This window comes from Pithys albifrons, chromosome 13 (genome assembly GCF_047495875.1).
Source record: "Pithys albifrons albifrons isolate INPA30051 chromosome 13, PitAlb_v1, whole genome shotgun sequence".
In the NCBI taxonomy this organism is placed as follows: domain Eukaryota; kingdom Metazoa; phylum Chordata; class Aves; order Passeriformes; family Thamnophilidae; genus Pithys; species Pithys albifrons.
In genome coordinates, this window is record NC_092470.1 from 9914641 (window position 1) to 9931737 (window position 17097).

Sequence of the window (17097 nt, forward strand, 5' to 3'; positions counted from 1 at the left end):
GTTTCAAACCAAATGAATTCAAGCAGATAGCTGTTAAACTGTTTCAGCAACAAAATTACTGTGAGCTTTATGATGTCATAGGTTTCTTTAATCCCTTTATCATGGTAAAGAAGCCACATTGGTTTAAAACCAAGCTAAGTATCTCTTTAAGTATTTGTTTTCAATTTCTTTAATAACATATGATCTGTGGACCAGACAGAATTTGTATTTTAGTCGTTGATGAAGTGACTAAGCATAGGCCTCAAATGTCCCTAAATTAATATTCCTACTAAGAATTGTAACTGCTGCTTTAATGCCTGTAAAAGAGAGGAAAGAAATGAAGTATTCTCAAATCAATTGTTTAACATAATGCCACATGTGCTGTCTGAATTCCATCAAATGTGGCTACAAGGAAAACGGAACTCTACAAATACAGAAAAGCTTCTCAGTAGCAAGTGTATATAGCAAAACAACCTGTGGCTCCTGCATGGATTCTTTGCTATATCTAGTCATGCTTTATTTCAGTGCTCAGCCAGAGTTCTTTCATATGCACACTTAAGTGCTTGTCATTGACTGCAGCAACTTCAAGGTAATTAAATTCTGTTATATGAAAATATGGAAAACATTGAATAATCACTCCCCCCTCCATCACCCTGAATTCTCTCCCTATATGTCACTAGTCTTTTTCTCAATACTACTCAGCTGTTGCTAAGGCAGCATTCTGCTTGTGAAGTTCTAAAAGGTAAATACACAGAGCTCCAAATGGTGCAAGAGCAACTGTTACTCATCTGCTGTACCTGGATGGGCAAGTGTAGACATGGCTCTTGGGAATTTAAAAGCTGCACAGACATTTTGGCTGCAAAATCATGTAATGTGAGATGTGTCCTGCTGCACCACACCATGCAAACGGGGAAGGGATGCACCACGGCAGAGCTGTGCTCTCCCTGTCTGCCAGGCAGGACTGTGTGTTCCCTCGTGTTCTGGCTGATCACACAGATGTTGCTGATTGAGGACAAATGAGGTGGGTCTGACAGTGACCCAGAGAGAACTGCTGTGGTGAAAAATGGGGGCCCTGTTTCTAGACACGCCAGTAATGGCAGATGAAACTTGCATGTCAGTGTGGCTGCTGGCCCTACACAGGGCAGACTCAGCTCCAGTTTGGGTTTTATTCAGCTCAGCCAGGTCAATAGTGCAGTGAAAAGTTGGGTGGAGGTGCTGTCTTGGTGTTCTCATGAGCCTGCACATTCTTGGCAATTCCTGTGCTTCAACCCTTTTCTTAAAGCCTCCCTTGGTTTGTTTCTACGCTGTTGTCCTTGTCACATTGGCAGAAGAACATTGAAAGAGGCATTCTTGTCCCAAGTGAAGAAGAGTTTAGTTTCCAGAAGCATCTCTTGCCTTCACTGCCTCTTCACAGCTGTTTAAAGCTGCTTTCTAGAGAGGCAACTTCTATGTACTCTCTTCTTATTTTTTTTATAAATGAAAAGCTATTGCTACTTTTAAGAAATACATATTTGGTGGGAGAGATCTGAATGTTGTGGTTCATCACAACACTCTGCAAAATGGCTAAGCTCTGGTTTCCTTTACTCCCTGTAATTAAGCTGTGTCACTAGAAAACAGTGTCCTCTTCTGACCTTGTCTCATCAGTGACAGTCACAGGCGGCTGTGGCTGGTGAGAAATGCAATTCCCCCCTGAATCTGCTATTCAAGCCCAGTGATTTGATATTATGGGGTGAAGATACACTGCTTTTCCAAGTAGTTGTTTGTTCAGGAATGTACTCTGGAAATAACTGGGAAGTTCTTGTTATCTGTGGAGATGCTATTGTGTCCTCGCTTTCTGGCAAATATTGCATCTACCTGTTTCAGTATGTCAAAATAAAATTAACTTTCCTGTTCTCAGCATGCTGTATTAATCATGATGACACCAATTCCATTTGAAAGGCCACTGCCTGTATTTTTTGTTTGCCAGAAGAAGGCAGGTTAGTTCCTCTGGCAAGGCAAATCTGTTTCCACTATCTTTAATTAGAAAGACAAGACAATATCTTACTCCCATTTTTTTTTTAAATACAACTTGCCAGCATTTGCTCTGTTACATAGTGGCAGAAATCATAAACCCAACAGTATCTGAGCAGAAATGAGTTAAGAAAGAAGAGTCAGATCAATACTGGAAGAATTGAGGCTTGGAGAAGAACAGCTTATTGGCTGAGGCACAGAGAAATGAGAGATTTGTTATATGTTAGAAAGATGAGGGTATCTGGAGAAGGAACACAAATTGTTGGTATAAAAGGTGAGGATGGGGGGGAAGAGGAAGAAGTGGACAATGTTCTACAGGTTAGAAGATGGAAAATGTAGTGGAAAAGCTGCCTTCCTGCAGAGGACGTAGCCCCTTTGGTAGCACAGGGTAGTGAAAGGGAGGGTGCAAGGAGACTTCACCCCTTCCCTGCCTTCTGCATACCCCAGTGCACTGCACATGGCAGGCCTCTTCTCCAAGCAGAAGGCATTTCCACATATCTTCCCAGCGTGCAGAGCCACTCACTGCTCTTGATGTAGTGAAAACATCCATTTTTACCAGCACAAGCTGTTGTGTGTGGCACCATAACCTTGAAAGTGTCTATTTTCTGACTCTTCATAACGAGGCTTTTAAACATCTAGTACTGAGTACAATCAAAAGGTTCAAGGGGAAGTTGTGCTAAAGTGAATGATACCAACTCATTTCAAAGAACCCTAGCTCACAGTTTGGAAACTGGCCTCAAAACTACAGGAGATATCCTGGTCTGGAGGATAAACAGGTGCCAGGTGATTAACAACTAAATATTGGGACTGCTCTAAGCCCTCAGGGATCTGATTTAATCCAAACTATTAAGTTAAGTCATGGAACTATGGAGAACATTGGTATTCCTCCGTCCTTAAGACAATTTGTTCTTGGCTTTCCATCAGTTGTATATGATTTCTGTAAGAGGAAGTTCTTTGAGGAGAAATGCCAGTGGTGACTGTTTTGGACGAATATATGGCTCTGTTTTTTTTTTTGTTGTTGTTGTTGTTTTTTTTGTTTGTTTGTTTGTTTGAGGGTTAGGGGTTTTTTTTAGAAGGAAGAAAGAGGTGGACAGGAGTGCAGGCAAGAGTGAACTCTCAGCTATATCTGCCCTGAGGATGCAAAGTGTTACGTCATTCCTTCTTATGCAGGATAATCTGATACTGACCTTTAAGAACTGGTATGGAAATAGACTCTTAAAAACAAATACAGGTAAGAGAGAAGCCACAGAAACCTCAGCTGAGGTCAGGCTAGATTTTATAATAGAAGTTTCTAATAGAGATGAAGTGTTATCACTGAACAGAAGCTTTCTAGTAAATATACACTGGTATATTTAAAGGGCATCAGTTAGTCCAAATGGGTAAGAATGGGGCATACTGGCACTCGAAGTTTGTGGAAGTGGTCTTTACATAGACTTAGGCTTGAACTTTTTATCCCATTCATAAACCTCTAATTCAAGTCTATATTTTTCCTCACCAATTCTTTATAATCTACTAAGAAATCCAGTAGCCGTGCATCATAATGACTGTAGTGATTATTTTTGTATCTACTATAAAACATTTCGCCTAACAGTGGAGATGATTATTGACATAAGGTATAAAAATAGTGAGGCACCAACTATAACTTGCTTTGAAGGGAACATGAAGGTCACTGTTTATACCTTTCACCTACTTCCCTCTTACTTCTGGGAGTTAGAGGGAAATGATGCTCAAATATACAAAAGTTAAAATTACTTCAAGTAAATGCAAACTGCAGATGTTCGCCTGGCATAACACTATATGGCACAGAGCTTTTGTTGGAAAAATAATCTGGAGGATAGTTATCTTAATTTTAAAAACATAAAAATACGCCCCACTTTGAAAAGTCTAAGGACCTTAGATTTGTTTGATCTTCATCTGTCAGTGATTTGACCATGTAAACTACATGCTGTAGAAGTAAATGGAAAACTATATGGAAGGGAAACACTAACACAAAAATGGTGTTAATACATTTCTCCAAAGAGAAAGAGAGAAAATTTAGTTTTGCCTGCAACACAAGCTGCTTGGATAAACAAAGTTAATGCCAGAAATTAGATGCTTGTTGGTGGTAGTGAGGTATGCTGTTGATTTTTGACTACTAGTTTCAGAAGATTGCTTTTCATGCTAAACTAGCACTAGGAAGAAGAGCAAAGAGAGTATCTTTACATGGTGAAATGTTTGTTTTGTATGATAGATAGCATAATCTTCCTGCTCTATTTTGTTATATTAACAGATGTTAGCCAAAATCTACAGCTGCACAGAGGGTCAGTCTGTTCCTCTGCAGGAAGGCTGAACAGAACCAACTGATAAAAATTGACATAAACCAGCACCTGTACCAAGAAGGAATTAGTGACCACTGTCAAGGGCAGCAAGTCACTCTTGCTCATTCTCAGCATTTTTCATTAAAGATGTCTGCCTTAAAGAGCAGAAAAATCGTGGGCTGCCAGCCAGGGTCTGAGCTCAGCTTGGCTTCTCAAGATGATGTTTGAGGCTTGGGTATACAGTCATAGCTACTGCAACAAGTTAGTCTCAGCTTCCCATGAGTCTGCTTCAGCTACACTTGCCAGCCTATAAAATGACCTCCCATAATCTAACTGGCAGAGAGGTTTCTGCAGACAAACACTAAACAACACACTTTTAATTGGGCAAAGCTCCAAACCCACGTCTTGGCTCAAGGCAACTGCCCTGAGCAGGGTCCTCAAGCAGTCCAAGAGTCAACAGCCTTGAGCAGTGCACCAGAAGACACAGTAATAGTGAAGAATCTGCACCCTGCTCAGACCACAGAGTCTGTAAATCGGCTGTGACAGAACCTGTTGTACATGCCTCGTACTGCCATCTGGATACAGGCTGAATTCTTTCCCACACTCCAAATGTTGTTTAATTCATACTGGCCACTGTTATCCTCTGTCTCATGCCAGGACATTTTGTGGGAGGCTATCTGGCATGGGCTGAAACAACGCCAGGAGTATATTAATAGATAAACAGTTTAGAGGATTGTGTACCACTGCTTGGGCTCACAGCCAGGTCCTGCTTAGTTTACCAGATAAGACAGTGAGGTCTCCTAGAAAGTTACAGGATTCTCCTACTTTCCTGGGACCTGGGAGGACCTTTCACTCTAAGGCTGATGCAGTGGGTTGAATACAAATACCAAAGGCGTCTCAGACACGTCAGGTCTCTAGGAAAACTTCCTCATCTATCTGGCCTACTGTTGTCCTTCTTACTGGGAATTTATAGCTTTGTTCTTCTGTTACAATCAAAATAAGGTGACTTACCTGTCTTACCATGAGTCTTTAATCTTTGCTGCAGCTGAGATGAAAGGCTAAAAGGTTTAGTTCTTCAAAAGGGGAATTGTGAAGTTTTTGAGGAGATGGACTTATTGCCTTGTACAGGTCATTTGCTACTGCCAAAATATCACATTAAGTAGAACTTGCTCTCATCCCAGGCCTTTGGCAAGGCAGACAGCAATGGTTAATAATTACTGTGTGGCAGGATATTGCTTCATATTCCTATTTATGAACTTCATCTGCCATCATAAATTCCTGCATCAAGGCTTGTCCATGACCACATACCACAAAAAATAGAGGCTTTCTGTTCACTGACTGCCAGCAGATTGAAATTTCAGGTGGAGGAATAGCTGAGTCTGGGGCTATGGAGAGCCCCTTACATTCATCATTCACTTCAGTGTAAATCAACCTCCCTCCCTGAGAAACAGGCCATCTCTGACCTGGAAAAGCTGTGACTGGTTCTGTGTGCTCTTTGGGTCCTCTCTGGGGGACACTAACAAACTGTGTTCTGAAAGTGAGTAGTTCTGAGAAAGAATAGAAAATATTTGTGCACTAAAACAGTCTAACACATCATCCTTCATGTGCCTGCTATCCCTGCCTGGCAGTGAGATTCTGCTTCACCTGTGATGACAAGTCCTTCTGAGGCCACAGGTTTTCACAGACTGTTCTCTCAAAAGCAGGAAGAAACTAAGAAAGCCACTGAAAAATGTTACCTCATGCACTGTCTGCTATTGTGGCTTAGCAGGCTTGCCCACGGAGGATGGTATTGCACAGGTGAACTCAGGCTAGTACTTCAGGAAGTTTGTATTTCCACTTGATTTTAAAAACAGAAGCATGATAAGAAACTTTTCCCTTTCAAAGCTTCCTCCCCAAACCCCTACTGGACAAGGGTCCTTAATGGACAGACACTGTGCTAATGAGGGGTCTGTATGCAAACCAGCAGCCCAGGTGTTTCCTGCAGGGAACAGCAGACATTAAAAAAAAATTCACCACCCAGGCTCTTGGCTCTTGTGCTTTCCCCAGCTGCTGCTCTTACAGGCTGTGCCTCCTGCCCACTCTTTCTTGGCAGAGAAACTTGGCCATGTGCTTGCCTCGGTCTGCAGTGTGGTCCAAAAGGCCCTGTAAGAGTTTGGTGCAGAGGTTCCCATGGCATGCTAGCTCCTGTCTGTTGTCTGTCCATTGTTTTTTCACATAGCTTTGGTTTTGCTTTGTTTTTCCTTTGTTTTCCATCAGAAAGGGAAGGGAAAGCCCTTCTAGACTGCTGCTAGAAATGACTTGATAGAAAACTTTTTTGCTTTTTAATTTTTTTTCTAGCTTTCATACGTAAATATGTTGTCTGCTACTTCTGCTGGCTTGTCTGAAGTCCAATCAATGTTATTGCATATCTGACTAGGAAATTTCTATGCAGAATCAAATCAAGGCTTTGATAAATCAAAACACTACTTGTTCACACAAGTATTCCTTGGGGCAATGTATATCTTTTGTCAAAGTTCAAATGACCGGTGTGATACTGCAAAAAGTTATACAACGCCTACTTGAACTTTATATCACAGAGGCATGTTACTGATGCCTCAAATAATTAAAGAGATAAATGTTTTCGGTAGACTCTCTGATTAATTTTATATTTACAGGAATATATACCAACTCTTGAATGGCATTTAACTCTGTAATACAGTAATTGAAATATGTTACAGGCTTAAAAGATTAACATCATAAAACTACATGCAGTTTACATAGCATGACAAATAATTTCCAGAAAAAATTATTTACTAAGCATTGCAAATCAAATAATATTGCAGTTTCAAAAATTTATTCATGTCGGAGCTGTTTTACAACAGTAAATAATGATTAAATCTGCTGTTTTTTTACTAAGTATATATTTATTTTTTTGTAGTAGATCTCAGATAATTTACCAAACGAATTTAAGTGCATTAATATTTTAGTGCCAGGAATTGCAGGGTAAGATCTTGATTAGCCCTGTTAAGGCCTACTGAATGCATATGCAGGCTCTTCCTGCCTTTATGGATGCAAGTCTGGTGATAAGGTTGTCTTCATTTTGTTCTCCTTGGCATTAAGCAAAGTTGTAGTCTCCTTAAGGCTTTTTTTTAAAAAAAACCAATACCTGTCACCAGTTTAGAGCTCTCTTTCCTAGGCCAAATGTCTTTTGATTTCGCTGTTGGAAGAAACCCAGAGAAGGGACAAGTGACAATTTGCTCTCCACATTATGTTAAACTTCATAATCTGTATTGTTTCAAAGACCATACAGGCAATTTAGCCTCTAGTTATATACAGGATAACATAGTTCCATTAAAATAAACACAGAAAACTGTATTGTGACTTAGTAGCTTGCGGAAAGGTTTAAACCAATATTGCACAAAAGCTATATGACCAAATTCCTGCCTGTTTCAACCAGGGAACCCAGAACAAGGCACGTCAAATGAAGGTCTGTCACCTTTTCTGTCTTATATGCGCAATCTCCAAATCCTCTGCAAAATCACTGTTGTTGGTGATGACCTGGATTTTTGTGAAATGTTACTCTGACAGATGACATGGAGGATTGTTCTTTCATGTGGCAGGATGCCTATGAAAGAGCTGAGGAAAAGGAGACCATTGCTCTATTGAATGGGGTTTTTTTAAAAAACCAACCTCTCAATAGATCGACATTAAAAAATGAGAACAATTTTCTATTTTAAGATTACCTGTTCAGTTCTCAAAAGCCCTTCTACAGGACAAGAAAAGGAATGTGACTAGTTGCCTCTACAGTAAAACTCAAGAAATTTCACTGAGGGTAGAGCTAGTAGGCATGTAACTCTTTTCTTTTGCATTATAATCCATAAATGTCTCAGAATTGTGAAAACCTCTTTAATGCTCTTAATACCAGTCTGTCTTGTGAGTAACCTCTTTGAAAATCAAAACTTTTTGACCCTATAGGCAACTCAAATGCAAAGCAGTAATATAAGGGTGTGGGAGCCAAGGCTGTGGAGCTGAATGTTCTTAGAGGTGTGGTGCTTTTGGCTGCTTGTTTGCTTTAAAGTACAGCTAACATCTTGTACTGCTCACATATAAGGAGACTTTTGTTTGTGCTGAAGAAATATGAAGATGCTATTGTGACAACATGTTCAGAATAAATACAGAAAAAATACTCCTGCCTCCTTGGAGACTTGGTTTTAAGTGGGCTATTAAAGGAAATAAGGCTGCTGGGATCTTGGAGCAAGACTCCAGCTGGTTCTTGTAAGCCAAGTCTATGAGGCAAATGGTGGGGGTGTACTGGGTAGCCTCCTGTCCCGTGTCATCCCAGGAATGGCAGAGGTGCAGTTCCATTGGGATATGGCAGAAGGCTGAATGAGTATTGCACAAGTAGTGCAAACCCTTCACTGGGCTATGTTTTAAACATCTGTGTTGCATTGGCACCATGGAGCTGAGGAGATAAAGGAAGCTATCATGCTGGGCTTGAACAATTGGAACAGCCTAAGCAGTGGGCAATGGCTAAAGGAGTTTTAACTGTGTAAGATGGAGTCCTTGCTTACAAATGGGCAAGTGTAATCACTGGTAATTAAGTAAGCTTAACATTCAAGTTGCTGCTACTTTCAACACAAAACCGTAGCTGTTCTAAAATTAGTGGCCAAAATCCTACCATTACTAGGACTTCACCCCAAGTATTTCTCCAAGGCACTGTGCTGGCCCTATGAGTAGCAGGCTGAATGACCCGGTCTTGGATCTGTGGGGTGTGCACCCCCTGAACAAGGTGGTGACTGAATCCCACACTACAAGCCCTCAGTTTCTGTGCCTGCAGCAGTGACTGACAGCCTGACTACTGAACACCCACGTACAGAGTGATGCTGCAATGTACATATGGCAGAGCACATAAAAAAGGCCAAATGAAATCTAGAAAAAATGTATTTTTCAGAAGAGGACAAGGGATACAAAGAGCAAGTAATTTTTTAGTGCAGAAAGAAAAGATTGTAGCTGATTAAGACAAAACAACCATGTTTTCACTCTATTCCTATTTTATTCTACTGCACAGGCATCTGCCATGTATGGTCAAAATACCAGATTTTTCTTCTCTTAGTACAAAGAGGGAATAGAAAAGAGGAGAGGAGACTGATGAACATCAACTCTTGGCAGCTAGCAAGTGATGACATGAAAAGCACTTATGGCAATCTCTAAGCATAGTTATTTTTAAATTATTTAAAGAAAATACTATTCAGAATAGGAGTAAGTTGTTGGCAGGAGCTATATTATATTAATTTGTCTATAAATGTTGTGTTTGTAACTTGCTCTTCATGTGTGGCTTGAAATATTTATTTGGATGAAGTATAGCTGTTGGTGGTCTTTGCTATTAAGTTCAGCCTAACAGAGCTCTGTGAATTTAAGGAGCTCTGTGACCTGTTCCTAGTCTTATTTCATTCTCTAGATCTCAAGTAAGAAAATACAAAACAAACTATCCTAAGTAAATACTCCTAATATTTAAGACAGAGTTGGATTTAAGAGATTATGCTATAAAATATTCTGCTGGGAGCCTAGAGGAGATAACACCTATTTATCTTATTACTTCCTACTGCTGTTCATCACTGCTGTATTAATAGGAGAGTTGAAATATTTCACAGAGTATCTGGTGCTTTTTTTCCCTGCTGTAGTTAGAATATTGTTGGGTGCTGAAATCTTTGCTTTTGAGGATTCAGGGAGGTGTGGGAGCTGGAATAAAGTACTTGCCTGAACTGGACTGGTCACAGTGAAAAGATTTTTCTCTAAGATCTTGTAACATCACACAGTAACTTTCTATTTGGATTTATTATGCTCACTAAGGCTATTTCAGACATCATTCCAATTGCACTTACTTGCATCTGATCCCACTTAAATGGCTTCAGAGAAGATGCCTGTGACTTCCACCACGGGAAGGTGGAGGTCAGGCACGTCCTTTCTGCACCTGGTGTCAGTGTCAGCCCTGTGTGTGACACCCCTGCGGCCACTCTGCTGCGGGCAGGGTGACGCGGCCACCGATCCCAGAGTCAGACACCAGCGGTGTGCATAGGGAAGGGGTGGCCGTGAGCTGACAGAGCAGCGGGGACCAACACCGAGACGTGTGCTGTGCTGGGAGAGCGAACCTACCTCTGTGTGCGCAGGGTTCCACGCAAGTTTGTGTTTCTCATCTACCATGTGTGCAGGACGGCCTTGGACTACGGCACATCAGCCACCCTTTGGTTTGTGTAGGACAGAAAAACGTGGAGATTTGGAAATGCCAGGAGAGACTCTTTTTTTCTCTTCTGTCTCATCTAAGAACTATGTGGGTTGTAGCAACCAGGCAGCAGGTCTCTGGTGACAAGTTAGGACTTCAAAACAGAAGCCCGGGGGCCCTGCGTGCTAGCCCTGGAGCGGGTCTCCCCTTCTGCACGTGGGGCAGGCGCAGTGGTCCTGGAGCGCTAGCTGAACATCCATGACCAAACCCCAAAACTTTGCAGCCACTGGATACAAAGCATCACATTGCGCCAGGGCTGCGATTTAACCGTCTGTCACACCACAGCCGAGCTCCTCAGGTCAGCTCTCCCTCATCCCGGGCAGCCGCACCCCTCCAGCCCGTGCCCGAGCAGCCGAGCGAGGGGCGGCCGGGGCGAAGGGAGGCTGCTCGGCTCTTCTGCTCGGGGCCGCTGGAGCGGGGCTCGCCCTCCCTTCTCTTCTCCTCGCTCCCCTCAGCCTCGCAGTGCTGCCCCGGAGGCAGTGAAGAGGGATCCGATCCCTTACTCGCGCGGTCGCCCCGGACCCCCCGCTCGGGAGGCTGCGGTCCGCCCGGCGCAGCCCCCGCTTACCTGCGGGCGAGACCGGCTCGCCTTCGCTGAGCTCCCCGGAGTCCGAGTCCATGCTGCGGGTACCGGTGGGGCTGCGGGGCCGAGGCGCCGCCGCTGGCAGGGGGAGCGCCCGAAGCCGGGGAGCGGAGTCCGCTGCCTCCTGCGGCGGTGCCAGCCCCGGCGCTGGGTCCGCGCCACCACTTGCGGCCACCCCGCCCAGTGCCATTGGCTGCGGGCGGAGCGGGGACGGGCGGGTGCGACGAGGGCGGAGGCAGCGGGGGCGCGGCGGAGGAGCGGCGGCTCCTTCCCTGCGTGTTACACAAGTTGGGCTGTCCGGACCCGGTCCGTGTCTTTGACGGACAAATGCGGTCTTCACGCCCCGCAGGTCCCTCCCGAGGAAGTACTTCTGAGCGCAGAAGTGACTGAAATGCTAGTCCTTTTTACTGCCGCCGCAACATCCGTCTGGCTTTTCCATCACTTGTGGGCATCTCCCCAGACATTCCTTGTCTCTTGTCCCTGGCTCTGTCTCCTTAATGATGCGTATTCAAAAATTATTAATTAGAGCAGTGGAGGCCAACAGGGAAGTGTCAGTTCTTGTTGGGTATCAGTGTCCAGAAGTATATCGAAGGTCTCAGTTCTACTGCTTGTTCGTATACTTTTCTAAGGGAGATAATGCAACATAAGGTAAATTAAGGCCTTGCCATAAGATTGTTTTGAACTCTGAGTCTGAAAAACTTACACGTTGAACTCTGCAGGCTTTGCTTCTGCTATACAAGCTACTATAGTTGTGAGCCATGCCTTAATTCAGATGGTTGAGGCGACCTGCTCAGCTCTGAGGTTAGGCAGATCTTTGCTTTTATACATTTCTAGTTTTTCCCTGCTGTTGTAGACCAAAACTCACTTGAAGTCTAGCACAAAAATCTCAGGAAAGTAGTAGCAAGAATTCTAACTGCTATTCTAGAACAGACCTTGGAGATGCATTTGACATATCCATAGATACATCACATCCTAAAAGCCAGCCAGTGCCTGCAGCACACTGAAATCTCCAGCCAGAGCTTCAGGCCTGTCTGTAGCTGTAGACCACAGACAACTACTCTGTAACTCCCCCAAATCACAATCCTTATTGCTGGAGAAGGCAGTGTCTGGATGCTGCTTTGAGACTGCATCTAGCAAATTATCTGTCAGAAGAGCAAAGTTTAAGTCTAATAAGGGAATAGTAAGTTTGTATTTGAGTGCAATTAATGAATTTTCTGGACTGTCTTTAATTGCTTGAAACACTAATGGTAATTTCTAACCTGTACAAATTCTGACTTTTTAATGACAATGGCTGTAATTAGATAAGCAAAAACAGAAATATTTTTTTGCAATGATGTGAGTACAACAGAACACCTCTAGCTCCCCCACTGGCAAAGGGGGCTGCCTTGTACAGTGTATTTTGGGTCATGGAATGTAGGTGTGGATGCCTCTCCAAGGTGTTCTAGGCACTGGCCTTACCCTATTTTTTGTGTGGAATTCTTTTTTCTGGGTGTATTGCCTATGCTATAGTTGCAATTAAATGTTACACTCTTGAATAGTCACACCTCTCTGCTACTGATCATAGATCAGTTAGTAGGATAGATTTTCCTCTTTCAGAGGATCATGAAAAACAGACTTAGCATGGAATAGTTAAAAGGAAAACCAAGCCCCACTTTTAATTCTTGTCAGTTTTTTTAATCCTTGTATAACCACATTAATAAATATTATGATGGAAATGGTATAATTTAATCAATATTGTGTTGCATCACACTTTTGATATATACATTGGGCATTCTCATTACTATGCTGTAATTACTTGCTGTTTGACAGTAAATGCTGCTTCAAGATTACTCTCCCTTTTTATTACTGCTAACTGTAAAGCACTTATAAAAGTTTTCAGCTGTAACAGAATGAGCATATTGTTTCACTTCAAAACATATGGTTAGAATTCAGTTTTTGTATTTCTCAACATTCTCTGCCCAGCACAGTCCAGCACTCAGTTTAACACGTGACCTGGAAAATTCCATATGCTTAGAGCTCTGAACTTCATAGTTTCCACTCACAACACTGGTGCAGAGTAAAGCACAAAAGGTTTATTAGCAGTAGCATAAGTACTAGCTGGATGCATAGTTAAATGAAACTCCACATGGAGAAAGTTGGCATTTCATGACTTACTGACTTTTTGCATTTAGTACAAGTAGTGCAATTACATATTCATAGCTATAGACTAATGCCCTGTGACTGTTTCCCTTATTACAAGGATTGGGCTGTTTAGAATCTGGAATGTTTGTTCCTGAGGCTCAGTTAATATATTTGCAAATCTTTGAAGATCTGACTTACCAGGAGGAGCTGGTAAGGCAGCTGGTTGGAGCTGCCTGTGTATATTCCCAGTTATGTGGTGCTGTCCTGTAGCAGCTATAGCTCTGGGTGGCTCCTCCATTCACATTTCAGCTGCATCTGGTCTTGATCTTCATTCCATATGGAACTTAGCTGAAATCCTCCTCTGCCTCATCATTGTATGAGTGCTGGAGATCTGCCTGCGACAGCTTTTAGGATTCAGGCTTTTTCACTGTTCCATTGGCAAATCACACTTGCATGTTCACAGAAGTACAATTTCATCGTATTCTAAATGCTGAAGTAGCCCAACAACCATAGTATCTATGGCTAATACATTTATCCTTACAGGCCTGCTGTGAAATAGGAAAGGGTAATAGTATTTTACAGGGAGAGGGTAGTGAGGTACTGATAAGCTGTGGTTTAAAGTCAAATGTGGAGCACAGATTTTCACCTGAATCTCATGGGCTGTATCTGAACTGTTCAGTTATCCATTTCTACTAAATAACAGACTGGTGATCTGCCTCTGTGGTTTGCTGCTGAAGTTTTCCTCCTTCAAACTGAGCCTTAAAACCTGCCATAGGAAGCAGTGCCTCTTTTCTTTCCATTGTTATATCTAACAGAGCTGCACTACCATCTTTGTGTTTGACTTGCCTGTTCTAGAATGTCCGGACATGAGGGTAGGATTTCATCTTCTTTTGGCTTCCAGAAGTAAAGATCATATTGTTTTCTCACAAATTGTTTTTTAACATTATTTAAATAAGTCTACCCTAGGAGGTACTGCTTCTAAACTTGTTGCCTAATATTTTGCTTCATTATTTATGACATTATATCTTTCATATCTAAGTGCCATTGCTATTGAATGTATTAAACAGAGAAGCATCTCCACAGACTGATGTATGCATGAAACGTATCGTAGCAGATTTTAGATTTTTTTCCCAATTTCTTTGTGTTGTATGTGTATATATTTAATGAAAAAACTGTCCTGCACTATTATTGCCAAAACATGAATAGCTGGTATCAAGGATCAGTAGATTGTCAACAACTTTATCATGCCAGCAACTTTGGTTCTTACTGATGTCTGGAAGGTAGTCAGCATGTGTATATACATTTTTCATGCTTTCTTAGTAGATTTTAATTGCAATAATGAATCTATTGGTGGTCTGCAAACACTCTTCTTGTTTGATTTAGTATTCAAATAATGAAGATGTGTGCATTACTTAAATTCTTACTCACGTGCGAGTAGCTATTCAAATATCTAGATTTTTGTGACATGTGATATGGGCAGTGCTTGTGCATCCTGTGTTGGGAAGATAAATATGGAAGAGACCAGGATTTTTTGTGTTCCCCCCCACCTCCTTTATTTTTAATTTTTAAGTAACAGTAGGAGACATAGGGCATCAGTTCTGGATACCTACCAAAGTATGGATATATTTTTAGCCGTTGGGCTTTGCTGAATTTTATTCTGCTTTACTCTGGTGTTGACTCCTTTTAAAGAAGAGCTGAGGAAGCAGTCACAGACTGAGACTGCAGCCTGGTAATGGTGCAAACCTATGCTGTGATGTTTGGAATGTTGGATGTAAAGATAGGACTGAAATTTAGCTTTAATCACCTCATTGACCTGTAAGGTGCTCTTAAGAGATTTTAATTTCAAAAGAAATAAAATGAAAAAGTGGTAACTTGTCCTGTTTCCTCATAGCTTACAGAAAAAAGACTCTTATGAGAACAGCAAAAATGTTCATGTCCATTTTTTGGCCATGAGGATGTTGTTACTCTTCTGTTCACTTACAGTAGGATTTTGCTTGTAGAATAAGGTTTTCTGTATTAAACTGTCATTTGAATTGCCTGGACATTTTATAATTTTCTACTACTTTACCGATATTGGGTTTTATTTTCCTAAAGGTACTTCGCCATTCTTTTGTAAGATGGTGATTTATCCTGTGCTTAGAAAAATGTCAGTTTTGCAAGTTAGATATGCAATTTACTGTAGATTGGCAAACTCTTGAATTCATAACCTTGCTTTCTAAGTGATTAAAGAAATGAAAGCTGCCTTCCCAAACTGAAAAATTGCCTGTTAATTCTATTCCAGAAAATCCTGTGTAGAAATATTAATGTTTAGGCCATGGCCTCACTTGTTTTTGTGAGTAAGGATTTAGGGGTTATAACTAACAGGGCTTTAAAATAATTTTACTTGCAATTTTAAATTTCATTGCAGAAGGGATACTAATAATATTAAAGGCTAAGACTGATTAGCTGAAACAAATTTTGCTTTCTCTGTTCTGGGATTGGAAAAATAAACTTTAAAGAATGTTTTCTGAAGGGAATCCCTGTGAAATACAGGGTAACACAGAGAATTGTCTTCTTGTTCTGTTTCCTTTCTGATATAGTCTAGAGAAAGCAAGGAGGCAGCTGCCAGTCAAAATCTTTTTTCCTTTCTGCCACTGTCTTTGAGAATTATTTTTAGTTCTTGTGGTGGTCACTGAAGATATTTCAAAATATGCCATGTTCCTTACTTTCCATTTGTTATGTTCTTCATTACAAGGGTTGTTTACCTGATGGCTACATTTAAGTTCTTGACCATGTCTGAGATGCAAATAAAACACAGTTAAACCAGTGCTTGTTACTGGGCTGTGTCTCGGTATGCTTTGGAACAGTTTTCTGCTTTTAGTCTGGAGGATGGGTCATCCTAGTTTTCATCCCTGATTTCAAATTGTGTGTAGGAGGATTCAACAACTTCACAATACTCCGAGAAAGCAGAGAAAAATTCGTTGCTAGGAAACTCTGGAGGACCTATACTGTACAGTCTTTCCAGAATGTTTATAGGTAGCATCAGTTACTTTATTAACTTCCATAACCCTGGTCTTTATGTAAACATCCACATTTTTTGCCTGTAGTTGTACTGTTTGTTACATGCTTCTGTATACTAGAAAATAGATTCTCTGTGGTTATATCTGTAGAGCTTTGTTCTTCAAGACATGAAAACCAACTCACCAAAGACTTCAGATTGTGTTGTGTTTGGAAGGCTACTATTTATTCACATGATAATGTTGCCCAGACATCCTGAGTTATTCGGATTTGGTAGATCACACTTTCCCTCAAAAGAGAAATGCTGAGATCCACAGACTTGTACATCTTGTGTAGAAATTTAAAAATTTGGAATTGTTATTTATTTAATAAATATAAATATTTATTTAATAAATTGTTATCATGTAAAGCCTTAAAGCACATAGTGCTTTGCAGCTGACTAGGTCTGGGTGCTTCTTTACATTTGATGTGACTCCCATTTTACAGCCATAAGATGTATCTGCACATCGGAAAGATCAGAGTCAATGACGTGGATTTCAGTCCAGGAATGGTGTTCCTGTGACTGAAATAGTGATGCGACAGCTGAGATTGGTCTTGGTGTAAACTTTCTGCTAAGAAGGGTAGCATCCTTTGGACTAAAGGGAAGCAATCATAGAGACAGAAATCAATTTTTTGTGGAGCAATTCACCAACAGCTACAGACTTCCCTCAAATGGCAGAATGTTAATACACTCATTTGTGGTTTCTGTAGAGCTTGCTGTGATTTTTAGAACAGCGTGGAAACATCATCTTCCTCTGACAGTGCGTGGGCATTACTTCATGGCCAATTCTAAGAGCATGGCAAAAGGCCCT

The 17097-nt window shown here is 41.4% G+C and overlaps 2 protein-coding genes across 2 annotated transcripts in view; one reads left to right on the plus strand and one right to left on the minus strand.

Moving 5' to 3' along the window:
* The window catches only part of TNFAIP8L3 (TNF alpha induced protein 8 like 3), a 43680-nt gene extending 32131 nt beyond the window's left edge, over positions 1–11549 (minus strand). Inside the window, exon 1 of the mRNA XM_071568592.1 lies at positions 11114–11549. Coding sequence (XP_071424693.1) covers positions 11114–11318 — 205 coding nt within the window. The 5' untranslated portion in view covers positions 11319–11549. The remainder of the gene's footprint in view (positions 1–11113) is intronic.
* LOC139678051 (AP-4 complex subunit epsilon-1-like) overlaps positions 1–17097 on the plus strand; it is a 143181-nt gene that overhangs the window by 57088 nt on the left and 68996 nt on the right. The window lies entirely within an intron of this gene.